Source organism: Anneissia japonica, unplaced genomic scaffold (genome assembly GCF_011630105.1).
Source record: "Anneissia japonica isolate Jap-2015-1 unplaced genomic scaffold, ASM1163010v1 scaffold287778_len1315358_cov176, whole genome shotgun sequence".
NCBI lineage: Eukaryota > Metazoa > Echinodermata > Crinoidea > Comatulida > Comatulidae > Anneissia > Anneissia japonica.
The window spans coordinates 1,115,215-1,131,614 of NW_022702824.1; the positions used below are offsets into that span (position 1 = coordinate 1,115,215).

Consider the following 16,400-nt stretch of genomic DNA (forward strand, 5'->3'; position numbering starts at 1 on the left):
TGACCTTACTTTATTACTTATAAGGGACCCTAGGGGCTTAGAAGGGGCCCAGGGGAGAAATTGACTTATTAATATAGGGAAATGTTATGCACTTTAATAGAGCTAGCAATGCCCAAGATTATTGCAGTCTAGTATTTAAAGAAATAACATGTCCTAGATAATTTGACAAATAACTTTTGATCTAAAGTTCACACTCCACAAAATTTAAAGGTAAGAGGAGGATGGAGATGGGAAATCAAACATGACTATGCTGTTTACAAGTAATGTGTACAGCTAAACCTGACTCAGAACTTACTTAAGACATTTTTTCATCTGATTTCCTTCCGAAAGAGAAAGACAACATTAATGGTTTCAATACGTGATCTTGGTGAAAATTAATGACATAACGAGTCATTACGTCTTTAGTTTACAGTATTACTACATTTTTATTTGAACTTGCTTGGACACAAACTTTTTTCACAGGTTATTGGGTACACATGTTTAAGTGTTGCTGCTGTATTCAGCGCAGGAGCAGGCAACCCTACAGCGTATTTATATAAAACTCCTGGGTGGAAAGAAAAAAAGGATTGAAAACCAGACCTCGAGGTTGGGACACCAAGCCATTCGCGCTGCGCCAGTCCGCTGCAACGATTAGCGCTCCAAAAGAACTTTACAATTCACTCTATAATTTAATATGATGGATATGGTACAAAACAAGGTGGCTGAATAGAAGCTGCAGAGCTAACAAGCTTGAATAAGAAAAAACAAACATTTTGTATGCTTTGTGTATTTTTAAATAATAAATAAAAAGATCCAAGAATATCATCTGGTCTGGTTGATGTTATATAGGTGTAAATTTCAATAAACCATCAACATGGTATTATTTTTTTTTTTTTATAGTATTTTGGTTTAATATCAAGAAATTCATACCTATAATTACAAAATAATTTCCTTTCCAATTAACAAATTGCATAAATAAAACTGATTCAATATTCTTTGCTTTTCTTTAAAAAAAAAACCCCCCTAAAAAAACTGTTTTATTTCATGTTGATAACAAAATGACGGGCCTGGTGCTTATCTAAGCCCTTTCACATGTTTTTGTCAAACAAACTTTGATAGCTGGACTAGATTTAACAGTTTAGGCTGATAATGTAATGTATGGCATTTTAAGGATTACTATGCCCAATGTTGATTGTATAGACAACAAATTACACATTTCTGGAAAAACTGTGCAATAAATAATATCGAAAGCTTTAGCTTGTTGAATATATATTTTCATCTTTCAAACCAACTACCTTGGAATTGTATTCTGAAATACCCGAAATTTTTGTGACATGTAGTCATTATAGAACAGTATAAAACGAAAAAGAGAAAATGTTCAAAATGGACTGAATAGAAATCACAATCTATAAATTTGCCAATAAAAACAATTACATTCAGATTCTTATTATTAACTGGAAAATATTCATGCCTGATGACATACATCAATTTCGTCATGATTTTCTCAAAAGGGCTTACTTTTTTACTCTCATTCTTAAATTTCAGTGCCACCCCCCCTCCCAAACACGGCGCACATGCCCACCCTTGACGACCACCTACGCCACTGCATTTTATCAAGCAGAGAATGTTTTTTTCAGACCTGAACAACATGATATCTTTGGCTGAAGTTTGCTTATCATGTGTGTGGATACAATAAGAAAATATTTTTCAACAAATATTCTTCTTGTTTTTCTTTGAGTATGTGAAAGTTGACAATAAAAGTGATTTTATCAATTTAACAATTGATGACTTAAAAGTGTACTTTTAGGTCCATGTCCATGTTTGAGAATTTTCCCATAAAAGAATAACAATATACAGTAATACATAATAATGATGGTAATGATAATGATGATGGTAACAATAATACACATAACAATACACAGTTCCGAACTATATTATGATTTTGTAGATTATATCAATATGAAGGTCCAATGATTATGCGAGTTCGTGAAGTGACCTAGTGTTTAGTGTACTTGGCCACCCCCACATGAAAAAAACGTTGGTAAAAACGTAGCTTGGAATGATGCAATGTAAAAGTGACTTTATCTGTAATAATTAAAGGTATTTTGGGGCTATTTTACCATTAACATGCTGAGTAGCTTTCTGTAATAGTGTTCAGATTGAACACATTTAAAAAAAAAATCACAAAGTAAGTTCTAGAGGAACAACAAGCACTCAAGGGCTGAAAATGGCCCAGGTGCTGCAGTTGAGAACACTAGATAATTGAGATTAATCGAAAATTAAAGATGAATTACCAATTAAGGAAGTTCCCATAGAGCCATGTTAGATTTGAAATTTTCTGTGCCAGGTATTTTTGACCCAAAAAAATGTGTGAGCAGCCAGTATACATAAAATTACCCAACACGCATTTAAGTTAAATTGAGCGAATGCTGCCCAGGAAGAATAATCATGATGTTTTCCCAAGCAGAAAAGCCAAATGTGAACAATGTGACTTAGTTAAATGAACGTGCATCGCAGACATTGGTGGCTCTAGAAATTTGCTGACAGGGCGTCTGACATGTACTGTACGACAGGGGGTCAGATCAAAAGGGCTGACCCCTCCCCCTTCTATGTAAGGGAACAGCAGCACAATTTTACTAAAGCAGAATTACTCTTTGTCTTGTTGAAAATTAATCCAAAGCAAACATGGCCCAAGATTTCCCACGCAGACTAGCACAGCCAGACATTTTTTTTTAACTCTTTTGAATACAGGTGTTTTAAATTTGAATTAAATCAAATAACAAGCACCTTGCACACACCTGCAAACTTTCATTTTCACATTCAATAACTTTTTAATAAACTCACGTTCGATTTTGACGTTTTTGAGTCGTACAGAGCAATGGAACCAACTTTAGCACCAACAGCAATACGCCTGGAGTGTCGACAGTAGCTAACTGTGTTGAAACGACAAACAGCGGGAAACACCTCCTTCAAACCTTTCGCTTTCAGTTGCGCTGAATCCAAACAATGAACGATTATGTCCATTACCTAAGGAAAAGGATATAAAGACTTTAATACTTAACTACGAATCTTGATATAGCAATCATTTTTGGCATTTACCTAGAATATTTAACACTTAAGCTGTGTCCATATTATCATATTTTCTTTGAAAAAAAACAAAAAAACTGTTGCATGTCCATATATAGTCATGATGTGCCTATATAAGGTTATGGTGTGATGTCATCATGACCAGGCATGTCACATGTTTTTGTCAAATAAAATTTGTTAGTTTAAACACTACTTAAGATGCCACAAACTACTTCGGTTATTTTTGCCATGTTAATTCATTGCCTTGTTCTTTGTATGGAACATTGTAAGCTCTTAATTCTGTGTGCATATGCTCATGATAAACAACTAAAGCACATTTTTTTTTAGAAAAAGTTGAGGATTGTCTCTCCGTGAACGAATGGGAAGGTTTAACTATGCATATAGTACAGTATTTGTTATAATAATAGTACAGTGCACCCTTATTGAGGCCCTTTTTAATTCGAGACTGCTTTTTTAAAGAACCAATAACAATCTTCATTTTTTCAACACAAAACTAACCCTCTAATTTGAGACTGAACCCAAGACCACTCTAAATTTTCAGGTCGAAAATGTGGTTTTGAATTGGAGGGCAAACTGTATATAGTGTTAGCAGGATAGTAATAGTACTTGTATTGGTTTTCCTCTATTTAAACAACACTTAAGGAATCGAGGTTTTCATGGTATTTAGCAGCTTTGGTCTTTAATCAGAAAAAAAATAATCATTATAAAGGTAAAAGGTGGTCTTTATCTAGGGCCCCGGAAAAGTGGTCTTTAATGGGAGGAAAAACTGTATTAGTAAATGCTAAAACAAAATGATCCAATACCTCTATCATGTGTTCAGCAACATCATTAGGCATCTTATCAATTAGAAGCTCCACTATTCTTAAGATCTCTGCCTTAGCCCTTACCAATGGGCTGTTTTGCAACTGTGCTACAGGAGTTTGCGCCATGTTTACCTGAGCAACGTACCTAGCAACCTCCCTGGCCATCGTGATGATAAACGCTGCCGGCCTTGCGGTTGCAATGAGTGAGAGTGCATGATGGGAACTACGGCAGCTGTCAGCAGCAGGCGTGATTGGTAGGCCACTTGTCATACTGTATCAAACGAAAATTTAATGTTTAAAATAACGAAATCTATTTTAATAAATTTCATCTCTAAAATATTGCAAAATAATGGAAAATACTATTGTTTATCTCTTTAAAATTTGTGTTGTTGCTCCTTTGACAAAGTTTGGTAGCATCATAGAAGACTTGATTAATACTTTACTATCAACACAAGAAACTAGAAAGTCTATCAAAGCAGAACTCAATATTATCTTTATTATATTGTTTAAATCTTTTTAAAATATTACTGTGAATCCTTTAAAGTTAAACATAAATTTTAGTTGCAGCTGTACTTCATTGTACATTGGCCATACAACAATTTTTTGGTCCTCTAGGTTTCTTTGGAGATTGTTCCTCCATGCACACCTAGATATGAAACTGGTCTCTTAACTGGTGGGGAAAATATTTTTATGTTTATCACTTTATAGCTCTGTGCACACAAAAAAAGTGTTGTATGCCCATATAAGGTCATGATCTGCTTATATATGGTCATGGTGTGATGTAATCATGACCATATTTAGTCAAAAAATATGAACAGGGCTTAACAAATATAATTCATTTCAAAAAGTGTATTTGGTTTAAGCTGCATTCGCATTGAACCCAAACTGAAATTTGGACTGCATTTCTGATGCACTAAACGCCAGCATCTTATATATTCTTACACACATCCGATTTTCTAATCTGTTTGGCAGGTTTTCGGATTCAAATATTCTGATTTGGTGCGAATGCATATTTAGTTCACTCTACTTGGTGATGTTTAGCCTACCTTACAGAGAAGAGGCTTGTGTTACTGCAGAGCTCAAGCAATCCTAGTAGCACAGCAGACACATCCATATAAGGCTCCCAGACTGTAAATCCCCGGCCAATCAGATCAATAGCAGCTCGTCGGATAGGTGTATGAGCTGGCAGTCGTGGGCTGGGAGGTTGCAGAAGAAGGAATGAAAGTGCCTTGGCTGAAGTTAAAAAAAGAGCATTGGATTATAAAATGTCATCATGTTGGATTACGGGTATTATTAAAATAAATAAGGTAATAAATATTTTTTGGCTGGTAACTTACTGAACAGAAGACCAATTTTCTCAAGCATTCACACAAAACACTTAAAATGCTTTTTGATTTGGAGTTCATATTTAACGTTCACTTAGCTGACAACCATTCTGGGCGGCCGAGACAAAACTGGTGTAGCTGAAGTACACACGCATATCCCTAGCCAACTCATACAGTTTATGTTGTATTCATGTTCCAGCATTAATTATTCTTTACTTTTAACTGACTTTCAGAATTTTATAAAATTATTTTATGAATGTGTTTTTGCTTTTTACTTGCCATAATACAGTTTAACAAGAGAACTAAAAATCTAAAATTAAGACACAAAACATGACCGTACCAGTATGTCTTGCTAAGGAATGGTCATTCAGTCCAAAACCCTCCTGGATTGGGCGACGTGAAGTAACCTTTTGATTGGGCTGAATCTCAGCTCCAAACTCTGCTCCGATGACACCAAGCATAACTATGGCTGTCGCTTGTTTCCGTCTCGACTCAAACGATGACGATATCCTCTTGGTTGGAAACTCACTGCACAGAATTTCCTCTTCTAAATCTGTTTCACTGTCGTTGCTTGTGCTGTCGGACAGGTGCTCTGGGGATTGCTGGGGCCTTGGTGTAGCAGGGGCACTTTGCACTGAAATCAAACTCTCCCCGGGGTCAACATAGTTCGGTAAATATGGAGCCCATGTATCAATGACATTTGACCTTCCATCAGACCCAATCCTACGGAGTTCTGCTAACAACAGGGCCTGAGCGGCTTCACGCACCTGGAGAGCAAATGGTTTTTCTTTTATAAATTACACACCAACATGTAACATTTTTTAGTGGTTATAGTATGTATTTTTAAAACAATTATTAAAATTATAATAATTCATTAGTTATACAGTGCATCATGTAAAAAGTCACAATAGCTGATAACAATACACCTTAATGCAAATCTAGTAAAATAAATTAAAAAAAACAATGCTCCCTCATTTGACATCTGTCAGTTAATTAATAAATAATAATAATAAAAGGGCTTCCCCAAATTATAAAAAATTATTGGGGTACTGTACTTAATAAGCAAAATGACATTGACAACCAGGGTTGGTCAATCGGTCGATAAGTCATTTTTTTTTGCTATAATCCTTACCCTGAATTCTATGGCCCATTAATAATATAAAAGTGAATAATATTTTTGGTTAGAAAACATTTCATAAATTTAGAATGAAAATTTTATTTTAAAACTTCAGTAAACAGTACCTCAAGGCACCTATCTTGCCATCTCTTAGCCAACATCTCCAGCAGCGGAGGCTTAAAGAAAGTGCTGCCTAGTAGGTCAGGCAGTAGCACACAGTGTAGGGCTGCAAGCAGACTCCACCCTTGCTTGATCTGGGCCTGCTCTGGGGTCAGCTCGGCTTGGCTGTCTGCTTCACTAGAGGATGCACCAGCGGTGTCTGCTTGATCCTCAGTGTCACTTCTTGAACTTACTCTGGAAGATTTCAGTTTGATATGTCAATGTGACACTACAATTCAGAATGGAGTCCTCCATTTTACATGAAAGGGGTATTTTAAATTTATTGATAGAATAAAAAAGAAAAACCGAAGATTCAATGATAGCTGTAAATAGGTTTCAAGAATCATGAATAAGTTTCCATATGTCATACATACCTATTTTCTGGATAATATTATTAAAAATATTAGAAACAACTAATAATACAAACAAAAGAAAATTACAACTAACAACCGACATGGATCAAGGGTGAAATATAGAAATAAAATCCTCCACCATCCCACCCCAATTACATTTAATAATATGTCAGTTGTGCATATATTGCCAATACCTTTGTGCAATCAATTTATTACCATATCAGGCAAATGCATAAAAAACACTTGCTTAACTCCCTGGTGGGTGTATTTCATAATGTATCTCTACTGATTCGATTGGGAGTCCCCAAAATTTTGTCAAATTCTCCCATATTTAAAACAACACCAAAATATCAAAACCACCAGACTTGCCAAAGTGTCTAATTATTGATTTTTTTCTAGTATTCTAGCTAATGTCCGAGAACGTTGGTATATATAAAAAAAAATTTTATGTTGCTGAATTTGGAAGCAAATTAGAATTAATCCAAAAAACAGTATATTATGAAATGCAAAGCAAATAACTAATATGGAAAGTCCTGACCTTCAAGCTGACAGACAGATTCGCTGCCAATGCTCCTATTGACAGATTTAACTCACCTCCTCCTCGGTTTTCTGAACTGAGACAACTGAACAAAAGTGGCATTGTTACGGCTCATCAGAGTGTTGGCAACGGAGATGACAGACAACAGATGCTGTGTGGTAACGGACCGTGACAGTTCCCAATGACCTAGGTAATGCTTCTTGCAAATCGGTGGCTCCGGCGATGATGGCAAGCCTTGCTTCTTCAACTCCAATGCTTCTTTTGCTGTCAGCTCCTTTGGTGTTGTAGCAGTCTAGTTAACGAAAGAGAAGAAGATTCTCCTTGTGAGGTACAAGCCTTTGAATAACTTACTCTTTCAAAAACCTTAAAAAATGTTCATAAGTGTTTCTTAAATCTTATGGAATACGGGTCTTTCTGAACTGCAGCTCCAGGCTTCTAGAACAATCTTCATCTTTCTAATAAATACTGTACAATCATGCTGCTCCCAGCCCTTAAAAAATGCTACTCATAAGTAACATAATTTTGTATTTTGTCCATTTATTGATATTTTTACATATTTTATAATTTGAATAAAATTTGATAATTGAATGCATTTTAGTCTAACCCCGGTATTCATAAAAACCAACTTTAGTCGTAGTTCGAGCTAAAACTTAAAAATTACGTCATTTCGTATTCTTAAAATGAACTTTGACTAGCAGTACGACTAAATGATGCGAACCTCAACTAAAATGATACCTCTGCAGGACGATTTTTTTAGTCAGCTTAGGGTCAGGCTAAATTGCCAACTTGAAATATTTACCACACTAAAAACGTATTTTATGTAACTCACGATAAAGTGAAATAAATAAAACGATTGTATACGCAGGTCTGATATATCTTCGGTGCGTTAAACAAAAGAGACATCAAATTTAGCTTCCAAAAGGAGAAATTAACATGTTTTGCTAGCCACATGCGATAGTTCCTGATTTGCACGAAATCCCCTCGCGTTGCGGCCACGTAGCATCACAATAACAACAAACATGCCGTCGCCCTCGCTCGGGCTCAACAACATAGTTATCCAAAGAAAGCAAATTTTCAGTGACTTTCTCTATTGTAATGTGTTAACAACTAACATAGTTATTATTATTGAAAATTAATTAAGCGAATGATGGTCTATTAGGAATTATGAGGAAATACGTTTTTGAAGCACAGATGGCAGCTTAATATTCATTCGCGTTACCGGATCTCTAAAATTTTGTCTGCTATTAAAGTTAGCCCTTTTTATTGGATAGTTTGATAGCCGTGGCTTGCCAATCGTCTTCGGTTAAAATTTCGTCTGCGTTGTTTGTGAATAAAAATTGAAGTTGAAGTTGCAACTAGCACTAAATAAAGTTCTAGTTCGAAGTTCGACTAAAGTTATTTTAAGAATACGGGTGTATGTCTGTAGTCACAAATGTACCACTATGCAGACGTTTGTTGTGGAATTTGGAGCAGTATAAGTCCAATTATTAGATAGATTGAACAAATGTGATCTCCAAAAAAATTTAATTCAAAAATTTGTCTGTATAGTTATATAAGTTAACATATAACTTATATTTACTATACAGATGAATTATTATATTAGTTAACATATGTGGCAAAGACAAGCGAAACCAGTCATCGGTCGCAAAAATTGATTTTTAGTTATTAATACAGGGTTAAACAGAAAAATGAGAGCTATAAAATAGTAAAGTGAATCATTTAAATCCGACATTTCCTTATGAAGCATTCAAACACAGAGCTGTTTAAAGAACAATATCTGAGAAATCAGCCTTCAAAGTTTATGATTTCGGGTATTTCTCAGGCAGAGACCATCACCAAATTGTTAAAAAAAAATGATTTCCCCCAATTTTGACATTCCAGCATGTTTTGGCCATTATCTCTGAATGAAACACGAATTGGGATGAGTGACTGGTTTGGCTGTCTTTGCCACAAACGTTTGCCACATATATGTTTATCATTATTTTGAAGATTAAATACCACATATTTTTGCAGAAATAATATTAGAGTAAAAAAAATTCTTACTTCAGGCTGGAATTGATGCCAACCAGGCAACATTAAAGACATGTGAGCTCCTCTTGAGAGAAGGCCAAAGGACACTGGAGCATGCGGCTTAAGCAGGCCTAGCTTCTTCAGACAGATTTCATCTAAGCAGGTATCTAGGCCCCAAGCATGCAAGCAAGACATGTAAAGCTGAGCAATGTCTAGGGTAAGATGGCTTTCAAGCAGCGTTAGATGCTTAGCACCTCGATATGGCTGATACTCAGGGTCGGGGCTTCGTCCACCGCTCTTCTGTCCCCCTGATGCGCCTTTAGGTGGGTGGAGCTGATCGACATCAACGTCGTCATCATCATCATCGCTATCCCGTAGGTTTTCCATTTTTTTGGATATGAACCCAACAACTCTTTCCGTGAGCCTCGGAGATCGTTGCTGTTCTGACATGCGTGGGGATTTGACGTTTTGATTTTCTAGGCCTACGATTCCAGGTATCAAATTCTTATCCGTGAGTAGCTGTACAATCAATGCTTCGGTGTCGAAGAACAGTACGTGGAAATCAGAGTCCTTGGGATTGGCACGCATTGACTGGATGGTGAGTGCGTGCGATGGGTTGTGCGTGCTTTGTTCCAGCGTGTCCATGTTGTTTGCTTGGTTGCCTTGCGTGACGGCTATGATGCTTCGCTGGGCAGATCTTCTGATTGCAGCTAAGCTTCGGCGACGAAATGCTACCGCGATACTTTGGGTGGGAGTCAGCATTGTTTCGGAGGTAGCGCTAACTTGGTCACACGCATCCAAGATGTCTTCTGCTGTGTTGCCATGGACAATTCTATCCAAATGACCTATAAAAATTAATTATTAATATTTTGAGTTTTTGTTAAGTTACTGAATGAATAAGAATTATAGGTACACAATAACTTATAAAAATATAAATCCAAATATGTTAGCTTAAGAGGTATTTACAAATAAGAAAGTATACATATTATAGGGTAATTTATTCATTCTAAAAAATTTTCATTTAATTACATTTCCTTGGTGGCAACAATTTAAAGAAAAAAAATAGACATGAAAACACGACAAAATTCATGAACTAAACATTCAACATGTTTATTGAGATCCAAAAATTTGGTATCTATAAATTCACTTTACACGCATTGAAAACATGGTATTAAAAAGATGACATCTGTGATGTTTGTAAAAGACAAAAGTCATAAAATCAAGCTAAACTTTCCATGTATGTATTAAACCTTAATGCTTGTTGGACTAAAAATATATATTATCATATCTTTGCCATTTGTAATTACAAAAATCCGATAATGTCATTTTCCTTTTTTGGAGAAAAGAGCCTGCTTTTGCTAGAGTGGGTCACATTTGTACCTGTTTCCATTTGCCAGACATACACGCTGCCATCTTGACAACCAACAATGAGAAAGTCCTCTGCAGGTCTCCACTTAATCTGCTTGACAGGGAACAGATGCCTGCCAGCTAGCATGACGCACTTGCGATCCCGCAAACTCAACAGTGCCACCGAATGATCACTGGCTACGGAGCAGACACACATCAACACACGGCTCTACAGAAGAATGTATGAGAAATATGATTTTGTTGCGGCCCACAAAAATAAATTAAAAACCTTATCTTTGGTTAGAAAACCCCCTTATTTTGTACGACCTCGCACCAATTATCTGTTAAAAGTAATGTTAAAACTAAGCACGAAGAGGTATAGTACAAAATCACAAACATTTTTATAAGCAAACTGTTAAATCAAAACTTCAATTTGGCCCTCTAACATATATTTTTATGCCTACCACCAGTTTATAGTATTCAGAATAAATAAATAAATATATAAAATGAATATACTTTTACTTACATTACAATTATCTGGTGGAAGCACCATTCTTGTTATCTCTCCACCATGGACTGAGTAAGTGTGTAGTAGTGAACCGGCAAATATGTCCCACAGACACACACTAAAGTCTGTACCACCAGAAACTAAGAATTTGGGATCGTACCGCACTGACTCCTGGTACGGATAGATTAGGCATGTGACCTTTCCTTGGTGACCTCTAAGGATCCTATGAGGGGGCCAGCCTACAGGGGAAAAAATTATGAAATAGACAAAAATGAAACAGAAAAAAAAAAAAGAATTAAATTACATCAATTAATAATCTGTACAGCAATAATTAAATAATTATTATTCTTTTTCTGTTTACATTCTCTTCGATCACTCAATCAATCAATCAATCAATCTTATATGAAGTTTCAAATTCCATCACAAAGTTTTTAAATTTGTGGAAGTGATTTGGTGCAGCGGGAATGGCTTGGTTTCCCAAACTCGAGGTTGGGGGTCTCAATCCCTTGTGGTGCATTTCACTTGTGTCCTTGAGCAAGGCACTTTATCTGCATTGCTTCTCTCTCCACCCAGGAATATAAGTGGGTACCTAAGGAGGTTTGAGTGCAAAATGTGTTGATATATTTCATGCAGCAAAAAATTTTCCCCATAGGCATCGTTCCAATGACTGGGGTAATAATGTGGAAAAGCAGCTCTGAGACTTAGTTGTATAGAGTGCTATATAAAATCCTACATACTATTATAAAGTAATGTTCGGTGACAATCAATCAAAGGAAATGGTTCAATTTATGAGTACACAAGGCTATCTAATGTAAAATTGTTTTACCTCTTCTCGCAGTGTGGAGTCCCTCGAGAAGTTGAACGATTGCAGTTTGAGTGGCTGGTACGATCACCACACTACCATCTTCCCTGCCGCACACTAGACGCCCATACTCCGCTAAGTAAATGCTGGCTGTCACAGCTACGGATCGTTCTTGCCGCTTCTTGCTTTTAGTATTCTTAAAAAAAAAAAAAATAAACAAAAAAAAAACCCAAAAAAAAAACCATGTAAAATATTACACTGTTCTTAAGATTAAAAATAATTAGCAAAAACTGAATTGTTGTGATCTGTGTTTCTTTGAAAATTGATAACTAATTAATCCAAGATAAAAATAATGATAATTAGATTTTAGTGATTTTGAATTAATAAACATCCATAATCATGTACAATAAGAACAATAACTAAGATTATCACAAATCCCACGTGCATGATTTCTTTGGAAATGTACTGATTATTCAGTGCAATAACATGTCACGTAGGGCAAAACATCGCTCCTATATTACAATAACGTTCTTATTCCAGAAGTCTTATAGAAATATGAAAGGAATACTCACAAGCTGATCAATTATTCCTGCTGGACGAGGCTGACAACTGTTCCAACAGTCAGAGAGACTACGACTTGCTGAGGGCGGCATAACTATGGGTCGAAGTTCAACATAATAATCAACGTATTAAAGAATATTTAAAAATTAAATCTTTAAATCTAAGGGCCAGTAATTAAGATTGCCAATAAGGCTATTTTTTAAAATATTGTTGAACAATAAATTGATCAATGTACTGTATTTAAACACTTACCTGGCAGAGTATCAAATTCCTCTTGTTTGAGAAATCCAAGTTCTTTGTCTGATATTTCAGGGACCAACCAAGTGTTCAGCTGTCCATTGGAATCGCCACGCACAAACAGCTTGAACAATGCCCCACGACGACCGTAGAAGAACGTCATTGCTGGCGGACATGACAGAGGCTGCAAAGATATTTATAACAATTTAGTTCAAAACACAAGTCTAGATATATTTCCTTTATAATATGCAACATGGAGATCAGATACCATGCACGTAGTTACAAGATATGTACAGTGCTACTACATATTATCTGGTCAAACCTACTTTGCTACCTTTAATACAACATAGCTATAATTGGGGAATACTATAAGAGACTTCATAAGTTGACTGCAAAGGTTGGGTATGTAGTAACACTAGTCAGAGGTCACCTACTATTAAAAGCTGTTTAATAGTTTCTTCATTTTTTTTATTGAGACATATTATTAGGCTGACTGAAATGGAATTACAAATCTCCCCTCCAATTGAAGTCCGCTTTAACGACCAAGGTTTTCATAGTCTTTAGCAGCTTTGGTCTTTGAATAAATAATAATAATAATAATAATAATAATATTTATAAAGTGCACAAATCCACTGCAGTAGTGCTCAAAAAATATTATCAAAAAGATATAAGATATTCATTCATTCTGGCCTGCAGAAATATGGTCTTTAATTGGAGGTGGCATTTTATTGGAGAGGTCTTTAATTAGAGGGAGACCTGTCTTTATGATACTATATCTATTTTGTAGTTGTAATACCTTTAGCTCAGGAGGTTCCAAGATACAGTACAAGAACGGCTGGCTTACAGCTTCTGGCCCTTTACCCACACTGTACCTAAAGTCCTCACTATCTGCAACACAGCTGTACAAAAACAGATAAAATTGCTTAGATGACAGAATTCAAATGTAATTAATATCAAATATGTTACAAGAAATTAACAATTTCCCCAGTGGATTTTTGTAATTACGTGAGTGTTCTTCGTTGGTAGGTGTTCTTCACTTTCCACCAGGAAAACGGTAGTATTGTGGTCGTAGTTATACTTCCTGTTATGCCAACTCATGTGGTCATACAAGTCCGTGTTGAAATATTTTACCTAATTTTTTTTTAAAAGGCAGTCGCTATTGTTACACCAGTCTTAAACTAATTCCTAATCCTGACTGGATGTTATTCCTCTCTAGATATATACAAAAGTCAGTGGGTATTTGGTCTATTTATATTTTTTATTTGTAATATTTACATAGCACCATTCCTTCAGGTCAGAAAGCGCTTTGTTTTTCCCTGGTCATCTTAAGTGTTGCTCCCATATTGGCGCAGTAGCAAGCAACCCCACCAGACACCCATTTATATTCCTGGGTGGAGAGAAGCAACGTAGATAATGTGCCTTGCTCAAGGACACATACGAAATGCACAGCGAGGGATTAAAAAACCCAGACCTTGCCAAACGGTTCCCGCTGCGCCAAATCACTCTGGACTATTAGTCTATTGGTCAACATGCTTGCCCACCCAATCCCATTTTCTCACGCAACAGAAAACCATTCCACTCCTGAAGACTCAACAATAGACTCGGTAACAAAAGAATTGTGGTCCTATGGATCACCTAATTAGGTAAATCACCGACATTAAATTTTTTTTGTGTAACAGAATGTGTATGAAACTAACTTTGATGAAAGTTGATAAAGGTAGGCTTTGCCATCGTTGCTCCAGACAATGACACGATCCGCGGCCAAGAAGTCTCCGCCAGCCCACTGAAGACCTCTGTGACAGAACTCGGAACACAGTAGAGCGAAGTCGATAGTGTCGTACACTTGCCAATACTTGCCACATACTATCAGCATTGTCCGGAGGTTGAATGCACAAGGGCTGAGGGAGTGAGCAGTCAGGCATCGCAGTGGCTTACACTGCTCCTCGTAGATGGGCTCTGAGGCCTAGGAAGAGGTAATTAAAAAATTGATGGGATACAGCTGCTGTTTATATTACATGCTCCCAAGCTTGCTTGCTGGATTAAATTATAAATATATTTCTATTAGCTAATTGAAGTAATTGAGTAATTAGCATAAGAATTTGGCAGTACTTTTACTCATAACATTGGTAATTAAGTCGATTTCAGTATGATCTATCATTTTTAAGCTTACAATGTCGAGAATAGAGATATAATGTATTAAAAAGTTTATATTCCTGTTTCGGTCACTCATGCTTGTCTTGGCATGGCATGCCTCAATTAGATTATTACAAAACTTCACTATGTATTCACTACTGTAAATACAATCCATTAAAGTATTTCAATTTGTGTACTGAACAAACACTTTTTCCCTATATAAGAGCCATTAAATATTTAAATTTGTATAATACATACTCTAAGTATCGAAATGCACACCATCGTGTCGGGATTCAATATTTCGACATTAATTATGTCATCATCAGGAATTAATTATGTCATCATCAGGAATTAATTATATCATCATCATTCCTGAAGATGACATAATTAATGTCGAAATATTTAATCCCGACACGATGGTGTGCATTTCGATATTTGCAGTATGTATTATATGATCTTATCTAAGATTAATTTGTGGACCTTTCGGTATTTAAATTTGTATTGTATAAATTTAACAATACTGATTCACTACAAGATGAATTGAAATATTTAAATGAATTGGTTTACATCTTTGTCATAGATGGGTTACAGACAATTAAAGTAATTCATCTAAAAACAATAAAATAACAGCAACTATTAAGATTTTACTTAATATTGTAATGATGCTTAGGTTACCTTGCTTTCTTTTCCTGATAAAGCCCAAATCTTTAGCATCCCAGAAGTGGACAATGCTATCACTGTATCCTCTGCAAAAAAATATACAAACATCAACATTTTGTGTCAATAAATTTTGTATTTAATTCAATTTAATTCAATTCAATACGTTTATTCATTTCATCATAGAAAACAATAAAATAGATAATCAAATATTTGTTAAAATACTTGATGACACTGGAGCTCATTTAAACCTCATAGAGATTGTACAGTTATGAGTCCATTAGTAAATAAAATGGTTTTATTCAAATACATTAAAATAGTTAAAAGATCAAATAAAATATAATAATAATAATAATACTAATAATAATAATAACAATAATATAAAATATAATTGAAAATGCATTAATTTAAATAATTGAATAATGCACTAGTGCATTATTTAATTTAAATAACTGAATAATGCACTAATAATTTAAATAACTGAATAATGCACTAATAATTTAAATAATTGAATAATGCACTAATAATTTAAATAAATGAATAACGCACTAATAACTTAAATAATTAAATGCATTAATAATTAAAAAATTGAATAATGCATTAACACTTTAATTAAATAATGCATTACCTTGTCTTTTGAGAGGCCTCATAATGCTCATGGCGCAGATCCAATCAGGCGAGAATTTTGAAGTTAATGAAAAGAGCGGTATCAAGCTAACCGCATCAATAACCTGAATATCAGGATAGTAGCCCCGGCACAGAATACGGGATTCGCGGTTAATAC

General features: G+C 35.3%; 1 protein-coding gene across 1 annotated transcript in view; it reads right to left on the reverse strand.

The window, feature by feature from the left end:
* LOC117104038 (WD repeat-containing protein 7-like) overlaps positions 1-16,400 on the reverse strand; it is a gene marked incomplete in the record, with an annotated part of 47,536 nt that overhangs the window by 23,487 nt on the left and 7,649 nt on the right. Inside the window, 16 exon segments of the mRNA XM_033244689.1 lie at positions 2,824-3,006; positions 3,870-4,140; positions 4,916-5,102; positions 5,535-5,961; positions 6,437-6,665; positions 7,418-7,653; positions 9,405-10,216; positions 10,752-10,947; positions 11,245-11,465; positions 12,053-12,224; positions 12,601-12,683; positions 12,842-13,010; positions 13,623-13,725; positions 14,524-14,789; positions 15,635-15,705; positions 16,245-16,400. Coding sequence (XP_033100580.1) covers positions 2,824-3,006; positions 3,870-4,140; positions 4,916-5,102; positions 5,535-5,961; positions 6,437-6,665; positions 7,418-7,653; positions 9,405-10,216; positions 10,752-10,947; positions 11,245-11,465; positions 12,053-12,224; positions 12,601-12,683; positions 12,842-13,010; positions 13,623-13,725; positions 14,524-14,789; positions 15,635-15,705; positions 16,245-16,400 — 3,782 coding nt within the window.